Source organism: Lacerta agilis, chromosome 10, assembly GCF_009819535.1.
Source record: "Lacerta agilis isolate rLacAgi1 chromosome 10, rLacAgi1.pri, whole genome shotgun sequence".
NCBI classification, from domain to species: Eukaryota; Metazoa; Chordata; class Lepidosauria; order Squamata; family Lacertidae; genus Lacerta; species Lacerta agilis.
This window is the reverse complement of record NC_046321.1, coordinates 62,823,800-62,848,030: the sequence shown is the minus strand read 5'-3', so window position 1 is coordinate 62,848,030 and position 24,231 is coordinate 62,823,800. Positions and strand designations below refer to the sequence as shown.

Sequence of the window (24,231 nt, the reverse complement as noted above, 5' to 3'; positions counted from 1 at the left end):
TGGCTAAACCAGGTGAGGGTACCTGATGGGTCTCAAACCCTCTTGTGAATTAGGGGACTTCCCCTTGCATGAGAAGACAGGCTCTGGAGACTTGCACTAATGTCCATTAGATAAATAGCAGGAATTTGCTATTTATGCTTGGAAATGTGAGAGCTTTGTAATTCATGATTTATAGGTGCACTGTGGATTAATCAGTGATTTTTTTTTCTTACCCCTCCACACCTAACAACCCCATGGGAGTCCATTTCGTCTATATAAAAGCATTTCATTGCCGATAGTCTTCCAGTGTAAACAGAACCCTGCCAATATAGTGGGTTTTAAAATCTGAAAGATCTCAGCTTTTCTGCATCTTAGTTAGCCTCTTCCCTTTCTCTCACTCTCCAAAATGCAATGGGGCAATGGGAACAAAGCATCTCCCTGAGAGTTTAGGTGCATTTGAAACACCTTCCATGACCTTAGTCTCTTCCTTTCAGCATCTCTTCTCATTATCCTGTTGCAAGATACTCTGCAGTACAAATAAAGACTGCAAGAGGAACTGAAGGACAAGGTAAGATTGTTCATTTGCTGGAATCTTTCTTTCTTTCTTTCTTTCTTTCTTTCTTTCTTTCTTTCTTTAACTGTGCTTTCACAAGTGGAATTGTGTTTGAGTTTTAATGTGTTTGAATTCCCATTGAAACTTCCAGCAAAATGATTTTAAGCCCAGCTTGGTAACTGCAAATGGGGAAGGCAAATAGTAGTGGAATTTACATAATTCATGGCACACATTGTGTTTTTAAAAGCTTTTTAGGTTGTGAAATCTAAAACAGCACAATGTGGGAGACTTCATAGCTGTTTCATAAGTGCCTGAATGCAAGTTATGGTAAAAAAACCCAACACCTTTTAAATATTCTTGCCAGGATATAATCTTCTGGCCAGAGCCATGTGTTACCTTGGACAACCCCCCCACACACACCTGATGTCCTCAGGTTGAATTCTGACTCCCACCAGCAATAGCCAGCATGTCCAATGGTCAGAGATGGTGGAGGGGAATTGCCAGAAGCAGTGTTAGAAACTCAGATATATAAGCTACAGGTGAAACTTGAAAAGTTAGAATATCGTGGAAAAGTCCATTGATGTAAGCAATTGTTTTCATTAGCTACTGGAGTTTAATATATGAAATAGACTCATGACATGCAAAGCGAGATATGTCAAGCCTTTATTTGTTATAATTGTGATGATTATGGCGCACAGCTGATGAAAACCCCAAAGTTGAAATTGTTGATTTGGGGTTCTCATCAGCTGTACACCATAATCATCACAATTATAACAAATAAGGGCTTGACATATCTCGCTTTGCATGTCATGAGTCTATCTCATATATTAGTTTCACCCTTTAAGTTGAATTACGGAAAGAAATGAACCTTTCCACGATATTCTAATTTTTCGAGTTTCACCTGTAGGTGCCAAATGGCTCCTTAAACCAGGGTTACAGTCGCCAAAATGAAATGCCTACTTGCCATTTTGCTGTCAGATGGCTTGAGAGTTGTATTTTTCCAATGCAACTTTTTGCTTTCCAAGAATCATTCTGCGCAGATAAAATATAGCAGATAGAATTCTACAGGATGGGGTATTAGTGTGTGAAAACAGTGAAGACTCGGGGATCCCCAGGCATGCACCACCTGATGGTGGAGACGTCAGGCGCCTGGGCGGCTTTACATGGTCGCAAGTGGCCGAGAGCCAGGTGCGAAATGCGCCTGGCGAATTTCGAACGTGGGCCAAAAGCATCTGAACTTGAGGAAGGCCGATCTTTGTTAACAAGTGTCCCTAAATCCATCTGTGCTTGGTAACATGAACGCTTGAGCAGGTGGGGGAAAGCAGCGCTGAACCTTTCTGTTGCGATTGCTGTTCATCCGCAGCCAACCTTCTCGGGGTTGCTTTCCCCACGGCAGGCTCCACAGTTGGGAAGAAGCCTAGCTGTAGAGACAAATTCATAGTACGTGCACTAGGTTCCGTATTATTCTGCCATATTCGTTAGATGTCAAGGTTGGCCTAACTGAAAAAAGTCAGCATAACTGGCAGGTAAAAAGAAAATTGGGACTTCCATGAATGATTTTAGTTACAGGTAGGTAGCTGTGTTGGTCTGCCATAGTCCAAACAAAATAAAAAATTAAAAATTCCTTCCAGTAGCACCTTAGAGACCAACTAAGTTTGTTCTTGGTATGAGCTTTCCGTGTGCATGCACATGTCCCAGGTAGGACCTTAAGGTCCTCAAATAATAATTTGTTGGAGGTCCCAAGCCACAAGGACGCTAGGTTGGCTTCAACTAGGGCCAGGGCCTTTTCAGTACTGGCCCTGACTTGGTGGAACAGTCTGGCACAAGAGACCAGGGCCCTGCGGGATTTGGCATCTTTCTGCAGGGCCTGCAAGACGGAGCTGTTCCACCTAGCCTTTGGGTTGGTTTCAGTTTAACCCTGATGTTTTGTTCTTTTGGTGTGATTGGTGGGCTACTTAAAAATGAGGCTGCAGTTTAGATTTAATTTTAAATTGTATTTTAATCTGTATTTTAATGAAGTGTTTTATGTTTTTGTTGTGATTTTATTGGTGTTAGCCACCCTGAGCCCAGTTTGGCGAGGAAGGGCGGGGTATAAATAAAAATTTATTATTATTATTATTATTATTATTATTATTATTATTATTATTATTATTATTATTATTATTATTCAGGTATCTGAAGAAGTGTGCATGCACACGAAAGCTCATACCAAGAACAAACTTAGTTGGTCTTCAGGTATCTGAAGAAGTGTGCGTGCACACGAAAGCTCATACCAAGAACAAACTTAGTTGGTCTCTAAGGTGCTACGGGAAGGAATTTTTTATTTTATTATTTTTATTTTTTTATTTAACATTGACGCACAAATTCAGTTTTCCCTAATTTGCACTCAGAGTTATAATTTGTAGTCATGGTGTCAGCTGTAAGCAGCAAGAAAATCACAATAGCTTGTTGAGTATCTCAAGGGCATCAGAGTTGTGGGAATAGTTAAATAACAGCATCTGTTTCCAGGATCTTAAGTATTATTGGGCTGGGTTGCATGGTGCTTTTTTGCTGACCCGTAAAATGTTAAGCCTCCATAGCCATTCTTAGTGCATTCTTATTACAGGGACTCTCAAGTGAAACAGAGATTAGTGACATTGGCAGGAGATTTTAAAAGGTGTGAGGTTGGCGTATGCCTCAAAAACAGACTTAATCTTGATTTAATTTCACGCTGCAAATGTTGATAGTTGCTTTAGCCGACCAAGAAAATAACAGTTAATGCGGATGCTTGATATCCTAGGGTAAAATGCCTTTTCACTTCAGTAACTTTATAGAACTGGGGTTATTACCGGTAAATCCCGGAGAGTTTTCTGCTCATCTCGCCACCTCATTTCAGTTGTGGTAGGGAATGTTGAGAAGCTGAAAAGGGGTGTTTTTTTTTTAAATACAATTTTATTACCATCGGGCTTTTCTCTCTTAAATACAGAGTGAATATATGAAGGAAGGCGTTGAGGAATCTGCTGAAGATGAGGCGACTGAACCGGAAGAAGACTTTGAATTTAATGAAGGAGTTGGATGCCTTTCCAAAAGTCCCTGAAAGCTACATAGAGACAACGGCAACTGGAGGAACAGGTAAGCCCTGCTGGCAGATTAATATCGTTTTTTTAAGAATTGCGTTCAACCAAAGTTGGGCCGCCGTTGAATCGTTTGCTCTACCAAACTGCATTAGCAAAATAAAAAAAAGCATACAAATGTTGAAAAGAGCGAGATGTTGCACAGTGATTTGCAAACTTCATACTAAAGAGACACGCCAATCCTGTTTTAATGTGGTTTGTGAAAGTTCATGGAGGCCCCGTGGCCCAAATTGGTTCTGCTCAGAACTGCACCCAATTTTCTCCCTCTTCTTCTTCTACCCCGTGTTCACTAGAGTCAGAAGTTCTCATGACTCTCATTCTCTGGAGGACCCCTGATTTGGGTAAATGACCCTACAGATTTGGGTCAACCCTCTTGGATAAAAAGGCTTATAATGGTATTTTAAATGTGGTGCCTTAACTTCAGAAATCGCTGCTTCCTCCAAATGTTGTTGTTAGTAGCCCAGTTAGTGGCTGAGGAAACTCAGCCAGATGGGCGGGGTACAAATAATAAATTATTATTAAATTACAGTATTATTATTCCTGTTGTGCTTCAGAATGGCACAGGCCTTGTGGGGCTTGGAGGTTGATTGTCATTGATAAGGAGAATCGGGTCCAGAGGAAACTGACCAGAAGGGTGAAGGATTTAGAAGCCAAGCATGATGAGGAATGGGTATGTTTTGCCCAGAGAAGAGGCGATTAAAGCGAGACATGATCATGAACTTCACATTTGCAGAAGGTGGAGCGGTCTTGTTCTCTTGTTCCAGAGGGAAGGACAAGGGCAAGAACAAATGGTTGGAAATTGCAGGGGCTGAACATCAGGAGAAACCTCCTGTCAGTAAGGCAGATGTTTAACAGTGGGAACAGACCACCTTGGGGGATGGTTTCCTCTCTGTCGCTGGAGGAATTTCAGCAGAGACGCTGATCGGTCAGGGCTGCCGTAGCTGCATCTCGCATTGAGCACAATGAGTTCGGATAGAAGACTTTCAGTGTGCATTCCAGTGCTTGCGATTCTCAGACTTTCCTCCACCAGGGAGGAAACACAGAAAAGGACTATCTGTGCGCAGAAAATACTTTGGTGTGGCCATGCGTGAATGCCCCGTTTTTTGTGTACAGTGCTACCTTGGTACTCAAACAGCTTGGCTCCCAAACAAATCAGCTCCCAAACTCCACAAACCCAGAAGTGAGTGTTAGCGGACGTTTTTCGGAAGCCAAATGTCCGATGCAGCTTCTGTAGCTTTCAATTGAGTGCAGGGGAAAGTCTCTAACTCACTGAGGGTTTGAGACCCATTGGCCACCTTCTCCTGGTTTAGTCGTCCAGTTCCCGGGGTGTGACTGCTGTCACATGTGGACAGCTTCTAGGAGCAGAGTCATTTTTCCTGAGTTTGCATCACTGTCATGAAGCAGAGTAGGGAGAAACTTTCCAAAATGCATCACTTAACATATTAATGTGTTTAGCAGAAAGTGTGTTCCACATTACCTTTTTGCTCCTTGCAAATTCAATGGATATTGTATTTATGCTAGCTCTTTCTTTCTTTCTTTCTTTCTTTCTTTCTTTCTTTCTTTCTTTCTTCCCAGTTTCTTTAATAGCATTTACAACAATGGCTCTCTTAACCATAATGGAGTTTATGGTCTATCGAGACACCTGGATGAAATATGAATATGAAGTAGATAAAGATTTTACAAGGTAATTTTTCGCTCGTTTGCTTTCCAAACCTGTGCTGATTGCATGCTGTTTTACGCTTCCTAAAAAAAATCTTGGCTGCCCTAAGGCAATAGCTTTCAGGTTTCCATTTGAATCCAGAATGCCCTGGTAACAGCAACGCCCAGCTGCTCGAGAAGCTGAAAAACAAAATTATTACCTATCTCCTGGGGCAAGAAGAATTGAGGAGAGGAAGCATGGCATTTAGTCAGAGTCCAACAGATGTGACCAGTTACCTGGGGATAATTCATGTTACTCTGGCAGTGTGAGAGTCATTATTATGTGGCTGAACTCCATGCCGTCTCAGTAATGTCTGTAGGAAGGAATCACATGACGATTGATTTGTTTACTTCTAATGTGAACGTTGTCCTTGAGCTTGTGATCAAAATCCATCACCTAAGCCCATGAAGTTACTGGTCACATCTGTAGGAATTAATGTGCTTTCCTGCCTTTCAGAATCAGCTGCCATGCTGGTTGGGCAATGTATAGACCAGCACTTAGTATTTAAAAGTCTGACACCATTGGATTTGCATGTTCTTGCAGTTATCCATTTGCTGCCAAGACTTAGGTGTAACATGGCCATGGTTAAGAGTTAAAAATGGCCTGCAGGATTGTGCAGTCATTTCCCTCAAAGGTGAAGTCTCCTTGCCCTTTCCCACAAGACTTCACCTTTATTTACCTATTATTATTTTTAATAATAATAATAATAATAATAATAATAATAATTTATACCCCGCCCATCTGGCCGGGTTTCCCCAGCCACTCTGGGCGGCTTCCAACAGAACATTAAAATGCAATAATCTATTAAACATTAAAAGCCTCCCTAAACAGGGCTGCCTTCAGATGTCTTCTAAAGGTCTGGTAGTTGTTTTTCTCTTTGACATCAGTATATATTTCAATCTGATTGATTGAATATATATACTGCCCTATACCCAGACGTCTCAGGGCGGTTCACAGGACAAAATCAACTGTTGTCGGCCCTCACACTTGTTCACTTCATCAGATCTGGCCCTCTTTGAAAAAAGTTTGGGCACCCCTGGTTTAGGGCTTCATTGGGGCCCATTTTGGGGAGTTTTCCACTTGGTAACCACTGGGGAAAGAGTCCTTTCAGTGGTGGCATCCTGGTTATAAAATTATCTCCCCCAACACTTTCCATGCCATTTTCAATCAGCTGAACACCTTTTCGTTCCGGCCAGGGTTTTTAATCTGCTGTAAGTCTGGGGCTACTTACCATGATTTTTGAGCAGTTTGAAGCCCTGACTTCAATTCTTGTTTACGGCCCAACCCAAGTTCATGTTAACCGTGGTTAATCTCGGTGCTTTAACGATGGTTAAAGCTTGCAACGATTTCGTAATCAATGGGAAGAGAGCGTACGATCCGTGACTTGCTCCCAGTCTCTTAAGCATGGCCAATGGGTAGTCTGCCTTGCATCTCCCAAGTCGAGAAATAATAATAATATTCAGATCAGAGCACATTTTGCCACGTGTTTGCCTGCTGTGCATCGCTTTGGGGAGTCATCAGCGTCTTGCCTCTCTATTGGAAGCCGATGTGATCATAATGCTTTAGCAAATAATAATAGCTGTTGTGCATTTTGCCTCCTTTGTTGTCATGGAGATAATTGGCTGGTGTCAACATCAGTCTAATGAGCAGGAGTTGCCCGGAAATTTTGAGGTGCTGTGTAAGAAGTCCCAGGTGAACTATCCCTATATCTTGCCTTGTTTGATCAGTTAAATGTGGGGGTCTCCTCCCTAAATCTATTGACTTGCTTCAACTTCCTGTTCCTTATATAAAAGAAGAAGAGTATTTTAAGTGTTTCTGGCTTACCACCTTACCCGAGGCTCTGCATATCTTTCTATATTCCTTCCAACCTTTTAAGAAGCACGGTGATGGTTCACAGTATTCTGCACACGGAAGTCACTGAAAGTAGGAACTTTCATAGGAGTTTCTTCCGATTTCTTCAGACGGGTAACTTGGGTCTGTTCAACTCGCAGATACAACCGCTTTTAAGTATGTAGAGACGTTGTGTCTTGCTTTAAATAGAAATGCAAACTTGGTTCCTTGCCTTACTTCCTCTTGTGGGTGTGAATGCAAGCAGAAGTGAAGCAAATTATAAGCATTCCCATTCAGATAGCTTAATTGAGGCTTTCTGCGAGGAGAAATACTTTGCCAAGGTGAGATTTTTGCAGTGGTCATTGGCCTCAAGTGCAAAATGATCGGCATTTTAACTGGACATAGATAGAGCACCAAGCAGAATGTTCTTTACTCAGGATCCACAAACAGCAATTTGAAAGAGGAGCAGGAGTACAATACTTTGCAGTCATGAGATGTTCACCGCATTTCTGGGGCAGCAGTCGCGTGAGAAATAGCCCAAACATAGTCGTTTGAATCCTACAAACTGTGATTTGGGAGATTAGGGGCTTAGCTCGTGTTTTGCATGCAGTGTTATGTGCAAACTGAGCAAGGCCGAACATGCGAGAAGTGAGGTTACAGGGAACCAGGCAGAGGGCCTTCTCGGTGGTGGCACCCGCCCTGTGGAACGCCCTCCCATCAGATGTCAAAGAAATAAACAACTATCTGACGTTTAGAAGACATCTGAAGGCAGCCCTGTTTAGGGAAGTTTTTAATGACTGATTTTTATAATAAATTTATTATTATTATTATTACTACTACTACTACTACTACTACTACTACTACTATGTGTTCCAGAAGTCAAGAGGTGACACCCACCATTCTTTTGCAATGTGGCAAATGCTCTCTAAATCTGCCTTTAGCCTTCTGGCTCAGAATTCACAGTACACACTCATAGTTTAGATACAAATGATCTGCTGTCTCCTACAAAGCATGTGAGCCACTGTATGCCATAGGAATTACAATCATTCCTTGGATCCTGAATGCCTTGCGACTCGAACGTTTTGGCTCCCAAACACCGCAAAGTGAGTGTTCCAGTTTGCGAACGTCCTTTGGAAGCTGGACGTCTGGCGCGACTTCTGACTGAGTGCGGGAAGCTCCTGCAGCCAATCAGAAGCCACGCTTTGGCGTCGAACGTTTTCGGAAGTCGAACGGACTTCCGAAACGGATTCCATTTGACAAGCAAGGTGTGACTGTATTCTACAGCAATCTCATGTCGCTTTTGTGAAACTGACGTGCTGTGTCTTCTTTTCCCCCCTAGCAAATTAAGAATAAATATAGACATTACTGTCGCAATGAAGTGTCAGTGTAAGTATTCTGATGCGATGCGGTTATTTTTTTCAGTTTGAAATTACTGTTTTTGTTACGGTAATAGGAGGGCGCTATCTATTATCCACAAAAACAAGAGTTGATGCCAAAAATTGTAACCCCGGGACTGTGTGATCATTTACCTCATGACACAGGGATGTTAATTTTATCAATAATTTCACACACACACACACATATATTTCCTTTTTCCTTTTTATTAAATATTAATCCAAAAGGAGTGATGTTAAAAATATAACAACTAATAATAATGGAAACATATTATATATAGCTTTTTCGATGTACGTAATAATATTTGTAAAGTTTTACTGGAATGGATTATAATAAAATGTGTGGATTTACTTTTTCTGGTAATTTATTACACTACCCCATTTTTCTATAAAACAAACTTAAAGTGGTACGTCTGCTCAGAGCAAGTTCTTTCCATATTTCCAAGTGCAGACGTTCCTTTACTCACAAAGTAAACATGATTTTTCTGCTTTTTCTCTGGCATAAAGGCTCATTTACTTATGCTTTGGAATAAGTTCAGCTTTGCTAAGCAAGATGAGCTTTGCATCACATAAAACTTTAGATAATAAGACATTTGTGGGGGTTTTCTGTTGCCTCTAACTATTATGGTTTTTACTTGGAAGAGGGAAAGGGGAAAATAATCCACGCAGTTCTGTCTTTAGAAGAAGAAAAAAGAATCCACCCGTTTCTTACTGTAAGAAAAAGAAAAACAGAATTGCACCTTGGAGCTAATATAAAGCAAAACGAGCTGAAATAATGCCAATATACTTTGCGGCAGCCTTCTCCGGAACTAATGCATTGTAAAATTTCCTTGTCCTTTTTCACTTATCAGAAGTGCGGGCAGCAGTCTGTAGCAACAAACCACGCAATGCTTTGCTGTCATGGAAGGACTGTGCCATTTCCGAAGTCCTCATTAGGAAGAAACGTGTCACTTAAGGTGCTGCAGTTGGGCGGCTCGAAAAAACTCCCCGTTGCACAATCTTTTTCACCTGTGCGGCGCCAAAGGTCGCTGTGACAAACAGAGATCTCCTTAAGAGGCAGGAGGAATAAAACCTGACGTTTTTTCCAAGACAAACCATTAGAAAAAGAGCTGTTAGGTGTGCCAGTTTTACAGGCCTGTTTTTTATTCTTAGCTGCCTGCCTTAACATTTCAACTTTTTTTGCAACAGATATCGGGGCCGATGTTCTAGACCTGGCAGAAACAATGGTATCCTCTGCGGATGGATTAGTTTACGAGCCAGTAAGTTCGCTCCGTTCGATTCATAAAAGATACGGTTAGGCGCTAGTTTGTTTTCAAATGTAGAGGGACATAGAAAACTACCGTACTTTCGTTTTGATGAGCCTGGGCAAAGATCCACAGTAGCAAATGGTGCGACAGGCATTCGCAGAGGCCCTGTGCACAAGGTTTAAGTGTGTAAAACAAGATGGATGAACCTTAGAGAGTGTGCATAATACCTGGGTACCCCCTGCTATTGTTGGACTACAACTCCCATTATCCATAGCTAGCGGGACCAGTGGTCAGGGATGATGGGCATTGTAGTCCAACAACAGTGAGGGACTCGAGTTTAAGAAACACTGCCTTACTGACTACCATAAAAGTCCCTGTTCCAAGGATATTGTAGTCCAGAATTTAGAGTTGGGGATGGGGGAGGTGAGGAACGCCAAGAATAGCAAGGATTGAAGGCAAGTTCATGCATTGGCATAAGTTTAGTTTCATTTGAGTGTTGTTCATTGTTGTGGAGCTGAACATTTTCCATTTCTTAAATTTTTTTTAAAAAAAATTCATAAAATCTAGTAATGTGAGGGATACAAAACCAGTTTCAAAACTGCAACTATTTTTTTTTTAATCTTTCTTGTTGCTGTTTGGAAAATTAAGATATTTACACGGCGTGTGAAATTAACACGGCATTCTTTATTTTTTGCTTGGTTTGCGGAACGCTTTACTGAATGTCAATCTTCTCCGTTGCAGGTAATATTTGAACTCAGTCCTTTGCAAAGAGAGTGGCAAAGGTAAGAAATAATGCAGGAGCAATACAGTGTATGTAATCAGGCCGAATAAGGGTGGGTGTTTAAATTTGACACAAACAAACCCCAAGTTTCCACTTAAAACTAAGAAATAAAAATAAACAGCTAATGGCTCACAATGCACTTAGGGGCCTTCTGCAGTTCAAGTGACCGCTAATTGTTGCTGTGTAATTTCTGCAAATGGAGGGGGCCGTAGTCGTCATAGATGGGTCTACTGCCTGGTTGGGAAAACCTGCGTCCCTCCGGATTTTGCTGGGCTGTAACTCCCATGATCCTTGACTCATGGCTGCACTGTCTGGGGCTGATGGGAGTTGGAGTCCTGCAACATATTTGGGGTCAAAGGTTCCTCATCCCTGGACTACTGCAGTGCATCGTTTGTGGGGTTGCCTTTCGAAGACAGCTCAGAAACTTCGCTTGGTTCGGTATACAGCTGTTGACTAGAACCAGCCTGATGGAGAGCATCCCACCGGTTCTTAAGCAGCTGTACTGGCTACCAGGTTGCATCAGGGCACAATACAAAGAGCCGGTCTCCAACCCCAACCCCCCCCCCGGTCGGTTGGCATCCATCTGTCTTGGAAGTCAAGGGAGGAGTGTGCCTTTGAGGGTGAGGTAAAGCTGTTTCAGCGCTTGTGGCTCTAGAGACCGATACAGGCGAGACATGTTTTGCTGCAGCTGGGGTAGATGAAGGCATCCGGTTGTGCCGCTGCAGGTGCACCACGGCGTTTCTTCTCTCTGCGCTCCTCCCAGTGACCATTTCGACTTCACTCGACTGCCTGCCTGCCTCCAAGCACTGCGTTTTTTAAGGGTTCCCTTGCTCCCACATTAACATATGGTGGTGCTGAGAGTGTCTTTGCAAGGTGTGGGCTGTTCCCTGTGGGGCTCAAGTTTGGGAATCATCCAAAACTGGGCGAAGGGATATTGCATCAGCAAAAACTGTGCTGGTGTAGCCCCATGCAACACAGCCCTCTCTGCTTTGGGGGTGGGCAGGCAGGGACACGACCCTCTGGAGAGGCTTTTTTGAGACTGGGTGGAGAGAGAGAGAGAGAAAGCTGCATTCTGCTCATATGACTTTCAGGTGCAACTTTGAAGGTTTTTTCCTGTCTCAAAAAATTTTTCGCTCACAAATAAGAGTAGCCAATATCTCATGCGTGTTTGTGTATCAATGACTAAATATTGTACAGCTTTATTTGTATCCATGTCACACGTGGAGTGGGGAAACTGTGGTCCTCCAGTTGTGCTTGGACTCAAGGATGATGATGTGTGTTGGGCATCAAACAACATCTGGATGGCCGTGGGTTTCCCAACCTTCCTTTACGCTGCTGAGTTGTTTCTCTGTTATCCATCTGAATTGCAGGATGTTGCAGATAATTCAGAGCAGGCTGCAGGAAGAACACTCCCTCCAAGACATAATATTTAAAAGTGCTCTAAAAAGTGCCTCGACGGCACTACCACCAAGGTAAATGTTTGCGGTTTGCAGTTCATCCTTTGCTTCAAGCATTTACTATATGCAGGGGAATATATATATATATATATATATGTATACAGTCAGCATCTTAAAAAGCAAAGACATCACCTTGCCGACAAAGGTCCGTATAGTTAAAGCTATGGTTTTCCCAGTAGTGATGTATGGAAGTGAGAGCTGGACCATAAAGAAGGCTGATCGCCGAAGAATTGATGCTTTTGAATTATGGTGCTGGAGGAGACTCTTGAGAGTCCCATGGACTCCAAGAAGATCAAACCTATCCATTCTCAAAGAAATCAGCCCTGAGTGCTCACTAGAAGGACAGATCCTGAAGTTGAGGCTCCAGTACTTTGGCCACCTCATGAGAAGAGAAGACTCCCTGGAAAAGACCCTGATGTTGGGAAAGATGGAAGGCACAAGGAGAAGGGGACGGCAGAGGATGAGATGGTTGGACAGTGTTCTCGAAGCTACTAACATGAGTTTGGCCAAATTGCAAGAGGCAGTGAAGGATAGGCGTGCCTGGCGTGCTCTGGTCCATGGGGTCACGAAGAGTCGGACACGACTGAACGACTGAACAACAACAATACAGTCATACCTCATGTTACGTTTGCTTCATTTTACTTTTTTTCAGGTTGCGTCCCGTGGCGACCCGGAAGTACCAGAAAGGGTTACTTCCAGGTTTCGCAGCTCGCACATGCGCAGTAGCGCTAAACCACACTTTGCGCATGCGCACAAGCGTCAAATCGCGCTGCGCACCTCCGCAGATACGGCGCTTCAGGTTGCGGGCTTTTCACGTTGCGAACGGGCCTCCGGAACGGATCCCATTCGCAACCAGAGGTACCACTGTATACACACACACACACACACGTACACACGTGCTCTTATGCGTGTTTCTTCAGAGGCCATTGCCATCGACGTGTGTTTAAGATCCATCATCCTGATCTGCAGGTTACTCACTTCCACCGTCTCCTCCCCACAGAAAACAATGCTACACTTGCTCACTGGCAAGTTCCAATGAAACGAATGGCTCTTAAATGCGTTTTTGAGGAACTTAAGGGGCAGGGAAAGGAAGCGATTTGACGGTTCTGACACGCATTCTGAGATAGCTCAGGGCTGCAACATCCTCCTGGATGTTGCCCTTGTTGCCACTGTGTCTCTTTTTGCTTCTGAAACCAAGCATGCCATTTCTTTTCTTCCTGTCAGAGGCTGAAGTCGACAATGGCAACGAAATCCTTCTGGGCTCCCGAGGAGCTCAACTTTCGGCTTCTTCTTCTGTTGTTTGTTTGCCCGGTACTGCAAATAGCATAACTGGTGACACAGAAATGCCTGCGGTGCGTGAGAAGTGACGTTATCCGTGGCTGTAACTTGTTTTCCTTCTTCCACCAGGGAGGACAAGTCACTGCAACCTCCGGATGCGTGCAGAATTCATGGGCAGCTGTACGTTAATAAAGTAGCAGGGAACTTTCACATAACTGTGGGCAAGTATGTTCATTTCATTTACTGAAAACACTATAAACCAACCCCTCCCTCCTTTATCGGCATGTTGGGGGTTTCACTTTATGATGGACAGATCAGTAGTGAGATCACACGCCTGTCTACCTTGAAGCAAATTCAAAGAATCATAGAATTTTAGAATTGGAAAGCGACCACGAGCCACGATTGTGTCCTTCCTCATCTGCTCCAGCCCCCTGAAATGCAAGAATCTTTTGCCCAACGTGGGGCTCAAATCCATGACCCTAAGGTGATTCCCCCCCTTTCATAACTCTGCTTTTGAAAAAAATTGTAAAAGCCCTTTGGGATTTTTTCTCCTCTCAAGATTAAACATTTTGAATATCTCCCTCTACCTGTGAACCCCTTGGGATGGGAATCAACGAACTGGTCCTGCTTGTGGAAACCTGGGCAAGGACTTCACTAGCACTATGGGGCTCCCCCCCCCAAAAAAAAATGGCTTGGTGGGGTCTGGAAAACCTCCAGAACAGTACGCTGCAAAGGGTGGATCATTCTGTCGGGCAAGTTGACAGAATGATTGCCAAAGTGCTGTGCTGATTTCCTAACTTTCTGTTTAACCTGCCACCAAAGAATCTCAAGACACATGCTTGTTTCACGCTGTGAATCATGTTCTTTTTCTCAGACCTTTAGCGTTAGAGTTGTATCCGGTGGTTGTGTTGGCAGAGGGCAGCTCAGGCAGATAGTAATAATAATAATAATAATAATAATAATATTTATACCTCACCCATCTGGCTGGGTTTCCCCAGCCACTCTGGGCGGCTTACAGCACATTAAAAATTGTAAAACATTAGTGATTAAAAATTTCCCAATACAGGGCTGCCTTCGGGTGTCTTCTAAAAGTCAGATAGTTGTTTATTTCCTTGACATCTGATGGGATCTCTTCTTCAGACCCTGTGCACGGTGCGGGCTGTGCCATATGGGGCTCAAGTTTGGGAATCACCCAAAATTGGGCAAAGGGATATTGCATCAGCAAGGACTCTGCTGGTGTAGCCCCACACAACACAGCGCTCCCTGCTTTGGGGGCGGGTGGGCAGGGACACGACCCTCTGGAGAGGCTCTATTGAGACTGGGTGGAGAGAGAGAAAGCTGCATTCTGCTCATGTGACTTGAAAGGATTTTTTTTTCTGTCTCATGTTTTGGTCGCTCGCGAATAAGTGTAGCCAGTATGGAGTATGTCCACTAACAAGCCAGGCACAGTGAAGGTTTCATTTACCAGATTCCTCAAACGCTTACACCAAATTACATTAACGGCACCTGGCAGCAGTTTTGCCATGCACTTTGAACACTAGACAAAACTGCCTTGGCACCTGAACATAGACTTATTTCATGGGCTCCACGGAGCAATGTTAGGTCTTTAGTTGCTTGCTGCCCTTCTGTATACACCAGGGGGTAGCCATTCTCGCGATCTCCAGGCGTGCTGGTCTCCAGATGGCTGTGTCTCCTCGTAAGTGGTGCTTTGCTCTGAAAAGTCCATAAACTGCCTATTGAAGTTTGCCCTTCTTCTTTCTTGCATCCTTTTGATTCTGAAACTTTGTCCCCTCCCCTCTCTTTTTCTCTCTCTCCTTAGGGCAATTCCCCACCCAAGAGGCCACGCACACTTGGCAGCCCTCGTGAGCCATGAATGTGAGTCCCTTTTGTGATCTTGTGTGAATAGATGGTTAGTTATGAGATGTTTTGGGCAAATGGAAATCAGGCAGATGGAAACCTAGCAAGTCCAAACGTAGCCCAATGCTTTGCACAGAAAGCAGACGAACAAGCTTGGATCATGCTTCCTTCACTTACTTTGGTGTTGTGGAGGTGCCAAAGTGCAGCCCTACGTATAACGCATTGCAGTAACCCAACCTTGAGGTTCCCAGAGCATAGACAACAGTAGTTAGGCTATCCCTGTCCAGATAGGGGCTTAGCTGGGCCACCAGCCTGGAGCAACAGCAAAAGACCCAGGAGTGCCCTCATGCTACGAACCTGCTACTTCAGAGGAAGTGTAACCCCATCAAGAGCAGTTACAGGTAGGTAGCCATGCTGGTCTGCCAGTCCAAACAAAATTAAAAATTAAAAAATTTCTTCCAGTAGCACCTTAGAGACCAACTAAGTTTGTTCTTGGTATGAGCTTTCGTGTGCATGCACACTTCCCATACCAAGAACAAACTTAGTTGGTCTCTAAGGTGCTACTGGAAGGAATTTTTTAATTTTTAATTTCGTTTTCCCATCAAGAGCAGTCGATCTCCCACCCATCCGGTCTAGGGAACCACCCACTAACAGCACCTCAGCCTTAACTGGACTGAGCTTCAGTTTGTTGGTTCTCACCCACAGTTTCATACTGAACTGGGCCATCTAATATTCTGAAACACAATGTCTGCTGTGTTGTTTAGTCATTCTTTATTTGACCGTCCTGCTCACGGTAAGTCCGTGCCAAATCCTCTGTTTCCTTATAAGCGGTCTGAAGTTAGCATAAATATTTGCATCCATTTTCGCATTCTGGAAAACTGCCCACGCTTGAGCTCTGTTGTTTTGAATCCGGGTCGTCGCTTTGTGCGGGGCTGTGGGGGTTTAAAGAAACATTTTAAAAATACGCTTCTAAAAGGTAGTTAGAAGCCTTACTTGCTTGAAGTTAGCTGTTAGCAGTTGTTTGGCTTAGAGTGAAATTCTCAGGGACTGCATAACTTGAAAGAGAACAGCAGGTATTGGGGGAGAGCTAAGCAGCAATGCTAACTGCGGCTTTTGTTCTGTTCTGTTTTTCAGCATACAACTTCTCCCACAGGATAGATCACTTGTCTTTTGGGGAGCTCATCACGGGGGTTATCAATCCTTTAGATGGCACTGAAAAGATTGCATCGGATCGTAAGTGTCACTCACCTCACAGAAAAGTATCCTTCACGTTCGATTTTTAGCAATGTCTTCTTACATTATTTATGTTCCACAAATTCTTAGTAGAATGCGATTTTTTGGGGGGGGGGAGGGGGGTGTTTTTCTCAATTGTATGGGCTGTAAACTGCCCTGAGTCGAAGCAATATCGAAAGGCAGTTTTAAAAAGTAAAATAAAACGTTCCTTTCAGCCATCCTTAACAGTTTTTATTTCCTATTGCATGCTTGATTTTCTTGCCTATCTTTCAGTCGTTAAAAATCCATCTTCGCTTAAACTTTTAACAGTACACTTGACACAAAAGCCCACCCCCACCACCATTCCCCAGCTCAAAATAATCCTAATAGTTGTTGGTATTATGTATGAGGTTTTTGTTTTTTTAGCCCATTCAAAGAAGCTCTGGGCGGTCCTACAATGCAAATATTATAGTTTTATATAAAGACTAAAGTGTATCTAAATTATGGGTGGGCCTTTTACTAATTCAGAAGTATATTTTGTGTGTTTGTGTGTGAAAGATATACAAACACACACACATAAATTTATTTAGCAAATAACCCAATACTTTTAATCACGATGGGTTTAGGCCAGTGTTTCAGAACCTTTTTTTGGCCATGCCCCACCTAAGCATCTCTAAAATCCTGATGCCCCCACCCCCAAAATATAATTCTTATTATTCAGAAAGTGAACTCCTATTCACGTGGAGGAAGGCCATTAACTTGGTCTAAAAACATTCTCAAATTGCCCCCCTTAAAAATCAAATTGCCCCCCTGTGGGGCGTGTGCCCCACGTTGGGAACCACGGGTTTAGGCGGACTCAGTAGGACTTCCAATAGGCCTCTGGTTTACCATTGTGAGAATAGGATGCTGCGCAGGAAGAGCTCTCCTGGATCCAGCCAAAGGCCCACGATATTCCAGCATCCTGTTCTCACAGTGGCCAACCAGCCCCCAGGCATCCACCCAACTTGTGTTTTCCAGAAGCTGACACCCAGAGGCATCCAGGCTACATTGGCTTTCGGTCTGATCTAGCAGGGCTGCTTCCTTCCAACTCTGTGATTCTTAAGATCTTCTGAAAACGCAGAGCTGCGAGCGGCCGTGCCTGTATGTTGCAAACCACAGGAATGGGCTACAGTTCAGTTGGTTGCCTTTATGAAGGTTTTTGCTTGTTTTTAAAACGTTGTAACCCACCTCAAATCACATCGGTGCTTGCATGTCTGTGCCAACTGTTTCTTTCCCAAATGGGGAGTCTTGTTTTAATAGGTACCCCCCTTTTTTGCCTTTCAGACAACCAGATGTTCCAGTACTTTATCACTGTTGTGCCAACGAAGCTTCATACGTATAAAATCGCAGCAGAAACACATCAGTTTTCAGTAACAGAAAGGGTAAGTCTGTGTGGGATGATAATTTGGGGAATGCCGGTGTAAGTTGTATATAAATCTTATGTATCGATAGAATATCTCTCTCGTTATATTGTGACCTGATTTTCTTGTTCCAAAAATTCACAAATTCAAGGTGGTAATCAACTGTATTTTACTCAGAGAAGACCCACTCAAATTAATGGAGCCAACTCAGTCATGTTTGTTAATTTCAGTGAGTCTTCTCTGAGTAAAGCTGAGGCAAGAGACCATATTGGCTGTTAGTCCTGGAAGACTTGCCCCTGGCTCGCAGCCCATTTCCTCCTGGTCTGGGAGGTTGGAATCCTGACTGACTCCAACTACAAAAGCTGAGGCTGCTGAACAGACTCTTGGGATGGGGTATTATTTAGGGGGGGGGGTTGTTGGGAGGTGGGGGTTGTTGCTATTACTGATACTATTTTTAAAAATATCTTTATTCTAGATTTTATGTTTGATGTAGAAATTGTTCAGTTTGGTTGTGTGTGTTTCGCTGTTTTATTTATTAAAACAGCAAACGAATTATTATTGACAAATACTACATTTGTTATGTTTTAATTGTGTAATTTTTGTGTGTGTTGTAAGCTGCCTTGAGCACAGTTCTAACTTTGAAAAGGAGATGTACAAATGAAATAAGCGATTGCTTGCTTAATTAACGCCAGCAATGTGTGAGTTTGCCATCCTCACCAAATAACATTTCATTTCAGTGCCACCTCACTGTTGCCAAGAAGATGCTCACAAGCTCTGTTTTCCTGTCTTGTGCAAGCTAGATACTCCCTCTTTGCTTGGTCACGATCTGAAGTTGCTAAACTGTGTCCGGCTTTTTCCCTTGTTGCCAGGAAAGAGTGATAAACCACGCAGCAGGCAGTCATGGAGTGTCCGGGATTTTCATGAAATACGACATCAGTTCCCTTATGGTGACAGTGACAGAAGAACACATGCCCTTTTGGCAGTTTTTAGTGAGGCTTTGTGGCATCATTGGAGGAATATTTTCGACGACAGGTACAAGCTTAGATTATGTTGCAAGAGTTTCATGAAGTAAATCAAGGGCCTGTTTCCTCCTTTTGCTGTTTGAACTGTTTCCCTCCCTCCTTGGCATAAACAAGAGTAAGTTCTCCCTCTTCTCCCCCCTTTTTGTTATTTGTTCCTTATCTCCCACCCTGCTGACTGTCGGCACCCAGAGGGAGTCGGGAGGCCAGCAGGCTAGCCCCCAGCTGGATCATGCCCTTCCAGCCGACCTGCTGGACAATCCCCGATCTCTGGTGTGACATAAGCCAGTGACCCAGATTTCAAAAGCCTGGGCACACTATATTAGCAGAGCGCGCTGCGCAACAGAAGTGGCAAGGAGAGGCTTGTGAAAGCAGATTTACAAGCAGATTTACTGAGCATACAGTGGTACCCCGCAAGACGAATGCCTTGCACAACGAAAAACTCGCAAAACGATAGGGTTTTGCAAGTTTTTAGTTGACTCGCGAGACGAATTCGTCTATGGCTCTTTTTCGCAAGACGAATTCGTCTGGCGAGGTACCACTGTAAGCACTGGAGCCTCGCCCCGCCGTGTTTTAAAGCTGCAGGGATCTCCAGTCGAAAAGTCTTGCAGAACGAATTAATTTCGTCTTGCGAGGCACCACTGTAAATCAGGACAAAGAAAAACATGTCATCTCTCCTTTGTCTCCTGAGAGTCTCAAAAGCAAAAACAAAAGCTATACACAACGAAAGTTCCCAGCAATCTGTGCTGGTATGTAAACAGACATGTGACACACCACAGTTCCATGTCTGCAACTTAAGGTGGAATGGAATTTCCTAACACTGACAAACCGTGTCACTGCTTTTAAATCAGTGGTATTGTCACATGGGAGAACAGCCACACACTCCTTAACCACGGGAGAATTTCAAAACTATCACATGCTGCATTTTCAGGTGTACATGTTTTAAATGTGTACCTGATATGCAGCTGCGGCCCTCCAGTTATCATCGGATTCCCAACTCCACAACCCTAAACCTAAATCTGCTTAGGTTTATCCAGTGGCCTAGGATGATGGGAGTTGTAGTTTAGCAGAAGGGTCACAGGCCATAGAGTGTGAATGTTTGCCAAATGGTACCTTAACATGAGGTGTGCCTGTCAGGGTGGGTCTCCATTCCCTGTTGTGTGTAGAGCTGTTAGTTGAACATCCGAAATGGTTCTAATTTTATGACTGATTACAAAGCTGTGTGAATAATGAAAGCGCAGCAATTCTATACGTCCAAATTGTTTTCCCTTTTGCAGGAATTTTACACGGCATTGGGGGATTCATAGTGGAAATCATCTGCTGTCGTTTCAGACTGGGCTCTCATAAATCTACATCTGTAAGTGTATTCTGAGGAACGACTCTCAGTGCTTAAATATGTGTTTTGCATGCCTAATAATAATAATAATAATAATAATAGATGTCGTCCTTAGGACTGAGAATAATAGAATACACACTTGCCATTACTAGCAGCCCAGTGGAGTTAAAAGTCAATGGGGACGTGATCCAGACCATTATAAACTACTTTAAACTCAGGCAGGCTACAAAGTGCCTCAAGGAAGCCAGATTATGCAGTTGTACCTATACAGTGGTACCCCGCAAGACGAAATTAATTCGTTCCGCAAGACTTTTCGTCTTGCGGAAATTTCGTCTTGCGAGGCACCGTTTCCCATAGGAACGCATTAAAATTTAATTAATGCGTTCCTATGGGAAAAAAAGTCCGGGGGCCCCTTCCGACCGTCACCGGAGCCTCGCCGCGCCGTGTTTTAAAGCTACAGGGAGCGAACAGCAGCACTGCTGTTCGCTCCTTGCAGCTTTAAAACGTGGCGCGATGAGGCTCCGGTGGGGAGAGGCGGCGTCGGATCGCGCACGGCCATCCAAAATGGCGCCGCGATCCCACTCCGCCCCCCCGCGCACCGGAGCCTCGCCGCGCCGTGTTTTAAAGCTACAGGGAGCGAACAGAAGCATTGCTGTTGGCTCCCTGCAGCTTTAAAACGCGGCGCGATGAGGCTCCGGTGCGCGGGGGCGGCGTCGGATCGCGCACGGCCATCCAAAATGGCGGCGCAATCCCACTCTGCCCCCCCGCGCACCGGAGCCTCGTCGCGCCGTGTTTTAAAGCTGCAGGGAGCCAACAGCAGCACTCCTGTTCGCTCCCTGCAGCTTTAAAACGCGGTGCCGCGCCATTACAGGGAGCTGTAAAGGCTTACCTTTTTCTCCGGTCGGGAGGGGTGTTGTGCATCGCATCCATCTTGGATCGACTGTGCATGTCTGGAGATCGCAGACATGCACAGTCGATCCAAGATGGACGCGATGCACAACACCCCTCCCGACCGGAGAAAAAGGTAAGCCTTTACAGCTCCCTGTAATGGCGCGGCACCGCGTTTTAAAGCTGCAGGGAGCGAACAGGAGTGCTGCTGTTGGCTCCCTGCAGCTTTAAAACACGGCGCGACGAGGCTCCGGTGCGCGGGGGGGGGGGGGCGGAGTGGGATCACGCCGCCATTTTGGATGGCCGTGCGCGATCCGACGCCGCCCCCCGCGCACCGGATCCGCGCCGCGCCGCGTTTTAAACCTGCAAGGAGCGAACAACAGCACTCCCTGCAGCTTTAAAACACGGCGGGGCAAGGCTCCGGGGGGCGGGGGGGATCGCGCCGCCATTTTGGATGGCCGTGCGCGATCTGACGCCGCCCCCCGCGCACCGGATCCGCGTCACGCAGCGTTTTAAAGCTGCAAGGAGCGAACAGCAGCACTCCCTGCAGCTTTAAAACACGGCGGGGCGAGGATCCGGTGCTTACAGTGGTACCTCGCCAGACGAATTCGTCTTGCGAAAAAGAGCCATAGACGAATTCGTCTCGCGAGTCAACTAAAAACTCGCAAAACCCTTTCGTTTTGCGAGTTTTTCGTTGTGCGAGGCATTCGTCTTGCGGGGTACCACTGTATACTTATTGAGTGTACTTCTGCTTTCAATATTTCATTTTATAAAGCCACTGAGAATGCTAGCCTAGACCAAGGAGTCAGAAAAACTGAGAGGAGGATTTTAGAGCAGGTGTTAATAGCAGCCTTGGGATGGAGATTGGGAATTCTGCAGAGCAATAACACTCCTCATTATTTGAAGTATTGTCCAGCCAGCTCTGTCAAAAGAGACTGATCTCCAAAAATCTCCCATGAAGCTGTATTCTGCTCAGTTCTTCTCATCATACTCCCCCTTTCGTTAATAATAATAATAATAATAATAATAATAATGATAATAATAATGATAATAATAATAATTTATGTATACCCCGCCCATCTGGCTGGGTTTCCTCAGCCACTCTGGGCAGCTCCTAGCCAAATATTAAAAACACAATACAGCATTAAACAGGGAATTATAATTGCCACTATCCAGTACAGAGAATAATAACTCCTCTCTACCAGAAAGGAAGATCCAGGGATACACTTGCTCTTCTAGTTGGCAAACTCTCGCAATCTGGTTTTGATGTTTCCAGATCTGCTACCCAACCCTCTTTCTTTGGAACAATCGTTGGTACCAACTGGTGGGGGGGGGGGAACACTCCCATATATATTTTTGTTGGTTCATGGGTGCTTTATCACCCATGGGCTCTAGGGAAGGCAGTTTATCCCTATGCTGAACCCAGTAAAATGAAAAATTGGGCAAAATGTTCTTTGGGTCTGATCTAGGGTTTCAGAATCTCAGATGAGCTAGATTGCATTCGGAACAGAATTCCAAGAGCTGGAGTGAGGACCTCCAGATTTACTAAGTTCTCGTATTTGCAGCTGGAAAAGGGAGTCTTTTGTCTGGTCCATAAATAATTTCCAGCAAATATTTAATTATTGGCTAAAAACTTGAGGCACAGTTGAATTTTAGTCCACTGAGAGAAAAATCCTGGCATCAAAATATGAAGTTTACTCCGGAAACTTGGCTGTTCAGAGAACTTCTTAAAATAATAATAATTAATTTTTCAGATTTTATAAATTTACAAACAATTATCAAACCACCAACATAAGGGAATTCCGCTGAATCTCCTGAGCTTCCCTCCTCCCCTTTGTGGATCCTTATTAACCTTTTCCTCCTGCATCTTGACTATAAATCCAAATCTATTAAAACTCCATTGTACCCATAAGTCAACATCAAACTTCAAGTGTTATTCCAATCCTACTACTAATTTTAATTGTTTACAATGGTTTTTTAAGGTAAATTATGTATTTTCCCCCATTCCTGATTAAAATTTTGGTCTTCCCGATTTCTGATTCTTCCGGTCATTTTTGCCAATTCAGCATAGTCCATCAACTTGATCTGCCATTCTTCTCTGGTCGGTACTCTTGTCTTCTTTCCATCTCTGGGCCAATAACACCTGAGTGACAGTGGCTGCCTACATAAATAGTATTTTCAGATCTGTTGGATTTTTGGCACTTAGAATTCCTAAAAGAAAAGCTTCAGAGAACTCCCCCCCCCCGATTTTTTTTTTTTTTTTTTGACAATTCTTTTGTGAACTGTGTTGACGTTTTATTACAACCGGGTGGTCTATAAATCTTGTGAAATTACCACAGAAAACCCCCCACGCCTCATGTCACTGCCTGCTGCTGAGAGTGAGGGCTTGATGCAACACTGGGGCCGAGCAGATGCTCGCACCAGTGTGCCCAAACCGAGTTCCCCACTGCCTTTATGGGGTTTATTTGTGGAAAAATATTAGGTAGATGCAAGGAAGCGGGCGGCAGTAAATGAAAAACAGAAAGAAAGAATAAAGTGACTTTTTTTCCTGCTTCGCTATCTCCTTTGTAGGTTCCAATCCAAGATGGCCACCTAAACAACCACGTGCCTCTGGTGACAGATGACGCTATGCAGTAGCAACTCCTTCAGAAACTCTCTCCTTCTTTCTTTCTGCCTGATGCAGAAGACATTTTTATAACTAAACATTGTGCAATATGTTAAGACAGTGCTGATGGGCAGCAGAAATAATCAAGCCTTTGGAAAGAGAAAGGGGGAAAAAAGCAACCGACCAACCCTATCTGTGTGACTTGTCTGTCCTTTTAAGAATTCAGAAAGAGGCCATGGAATCTTCTGGAATGAGCAAAGACTGTGGATGTGTCTGTAGTTCACAGCAGGACTCGGCTGTTCCACATAAACAGGATTTGGGCCTTGAAATATCAACGTACAGCACTCTAGATTCCAGGTTTTGCCTATTTCTGACCAAAACTATGCGCAGACGAGTGAAGTGTGTATTTTTCAATATACAGTGTAGCAGGATAATTAACAGAACTTGCTTAAGAATTGAAGTTTCATTATGGGTTGTGTTTTTTTTTAAGAAAACAACAACAGCAGGTAACATAAGATGTATTTTAAGTGCTATAATTGGAATATGGAAATCAAACACATGAAAGGAAGCAAATTGAAACACA

General features: G+C 44.0%; 1 protein-coding gene across 1 annotated transcript; it reads left to right on the top strand.

Annotated features, from left to right (window-relative positions):
- Positions 1-470: 470 nt before the first annotated feature.
- On the top strand, positions 471-24,231 carry ERGIC2 (ERGIC and golgi 2). The gene is made up of 14 exons (XM_033162957.1): positions 471-547; positions 3,498-3,643; positions 5,221-5,329; positions 8,514-8,560; positions 9,757-9,827; positions 10,557-10,597; positions 11,967-12,068; positions 13,461-13,556; positions 15,151-15,206; positions 16,323-16,421; positions 17,724-17,821; positions 18,670-18,832; positions 20,097-20,176; positions 23,615-24,231. Exons 2-14 carry the CDS (start codon positions 3,538-3,540, stop codon positions 23,678-23,680), a joined length of 1,134 nt encoding a protein of 377 aa, XP_033018848.1. The 5' UTR covers positions 471-547; positions 3,498-3,537; the 3' UTR covers positions 23,681-24,231.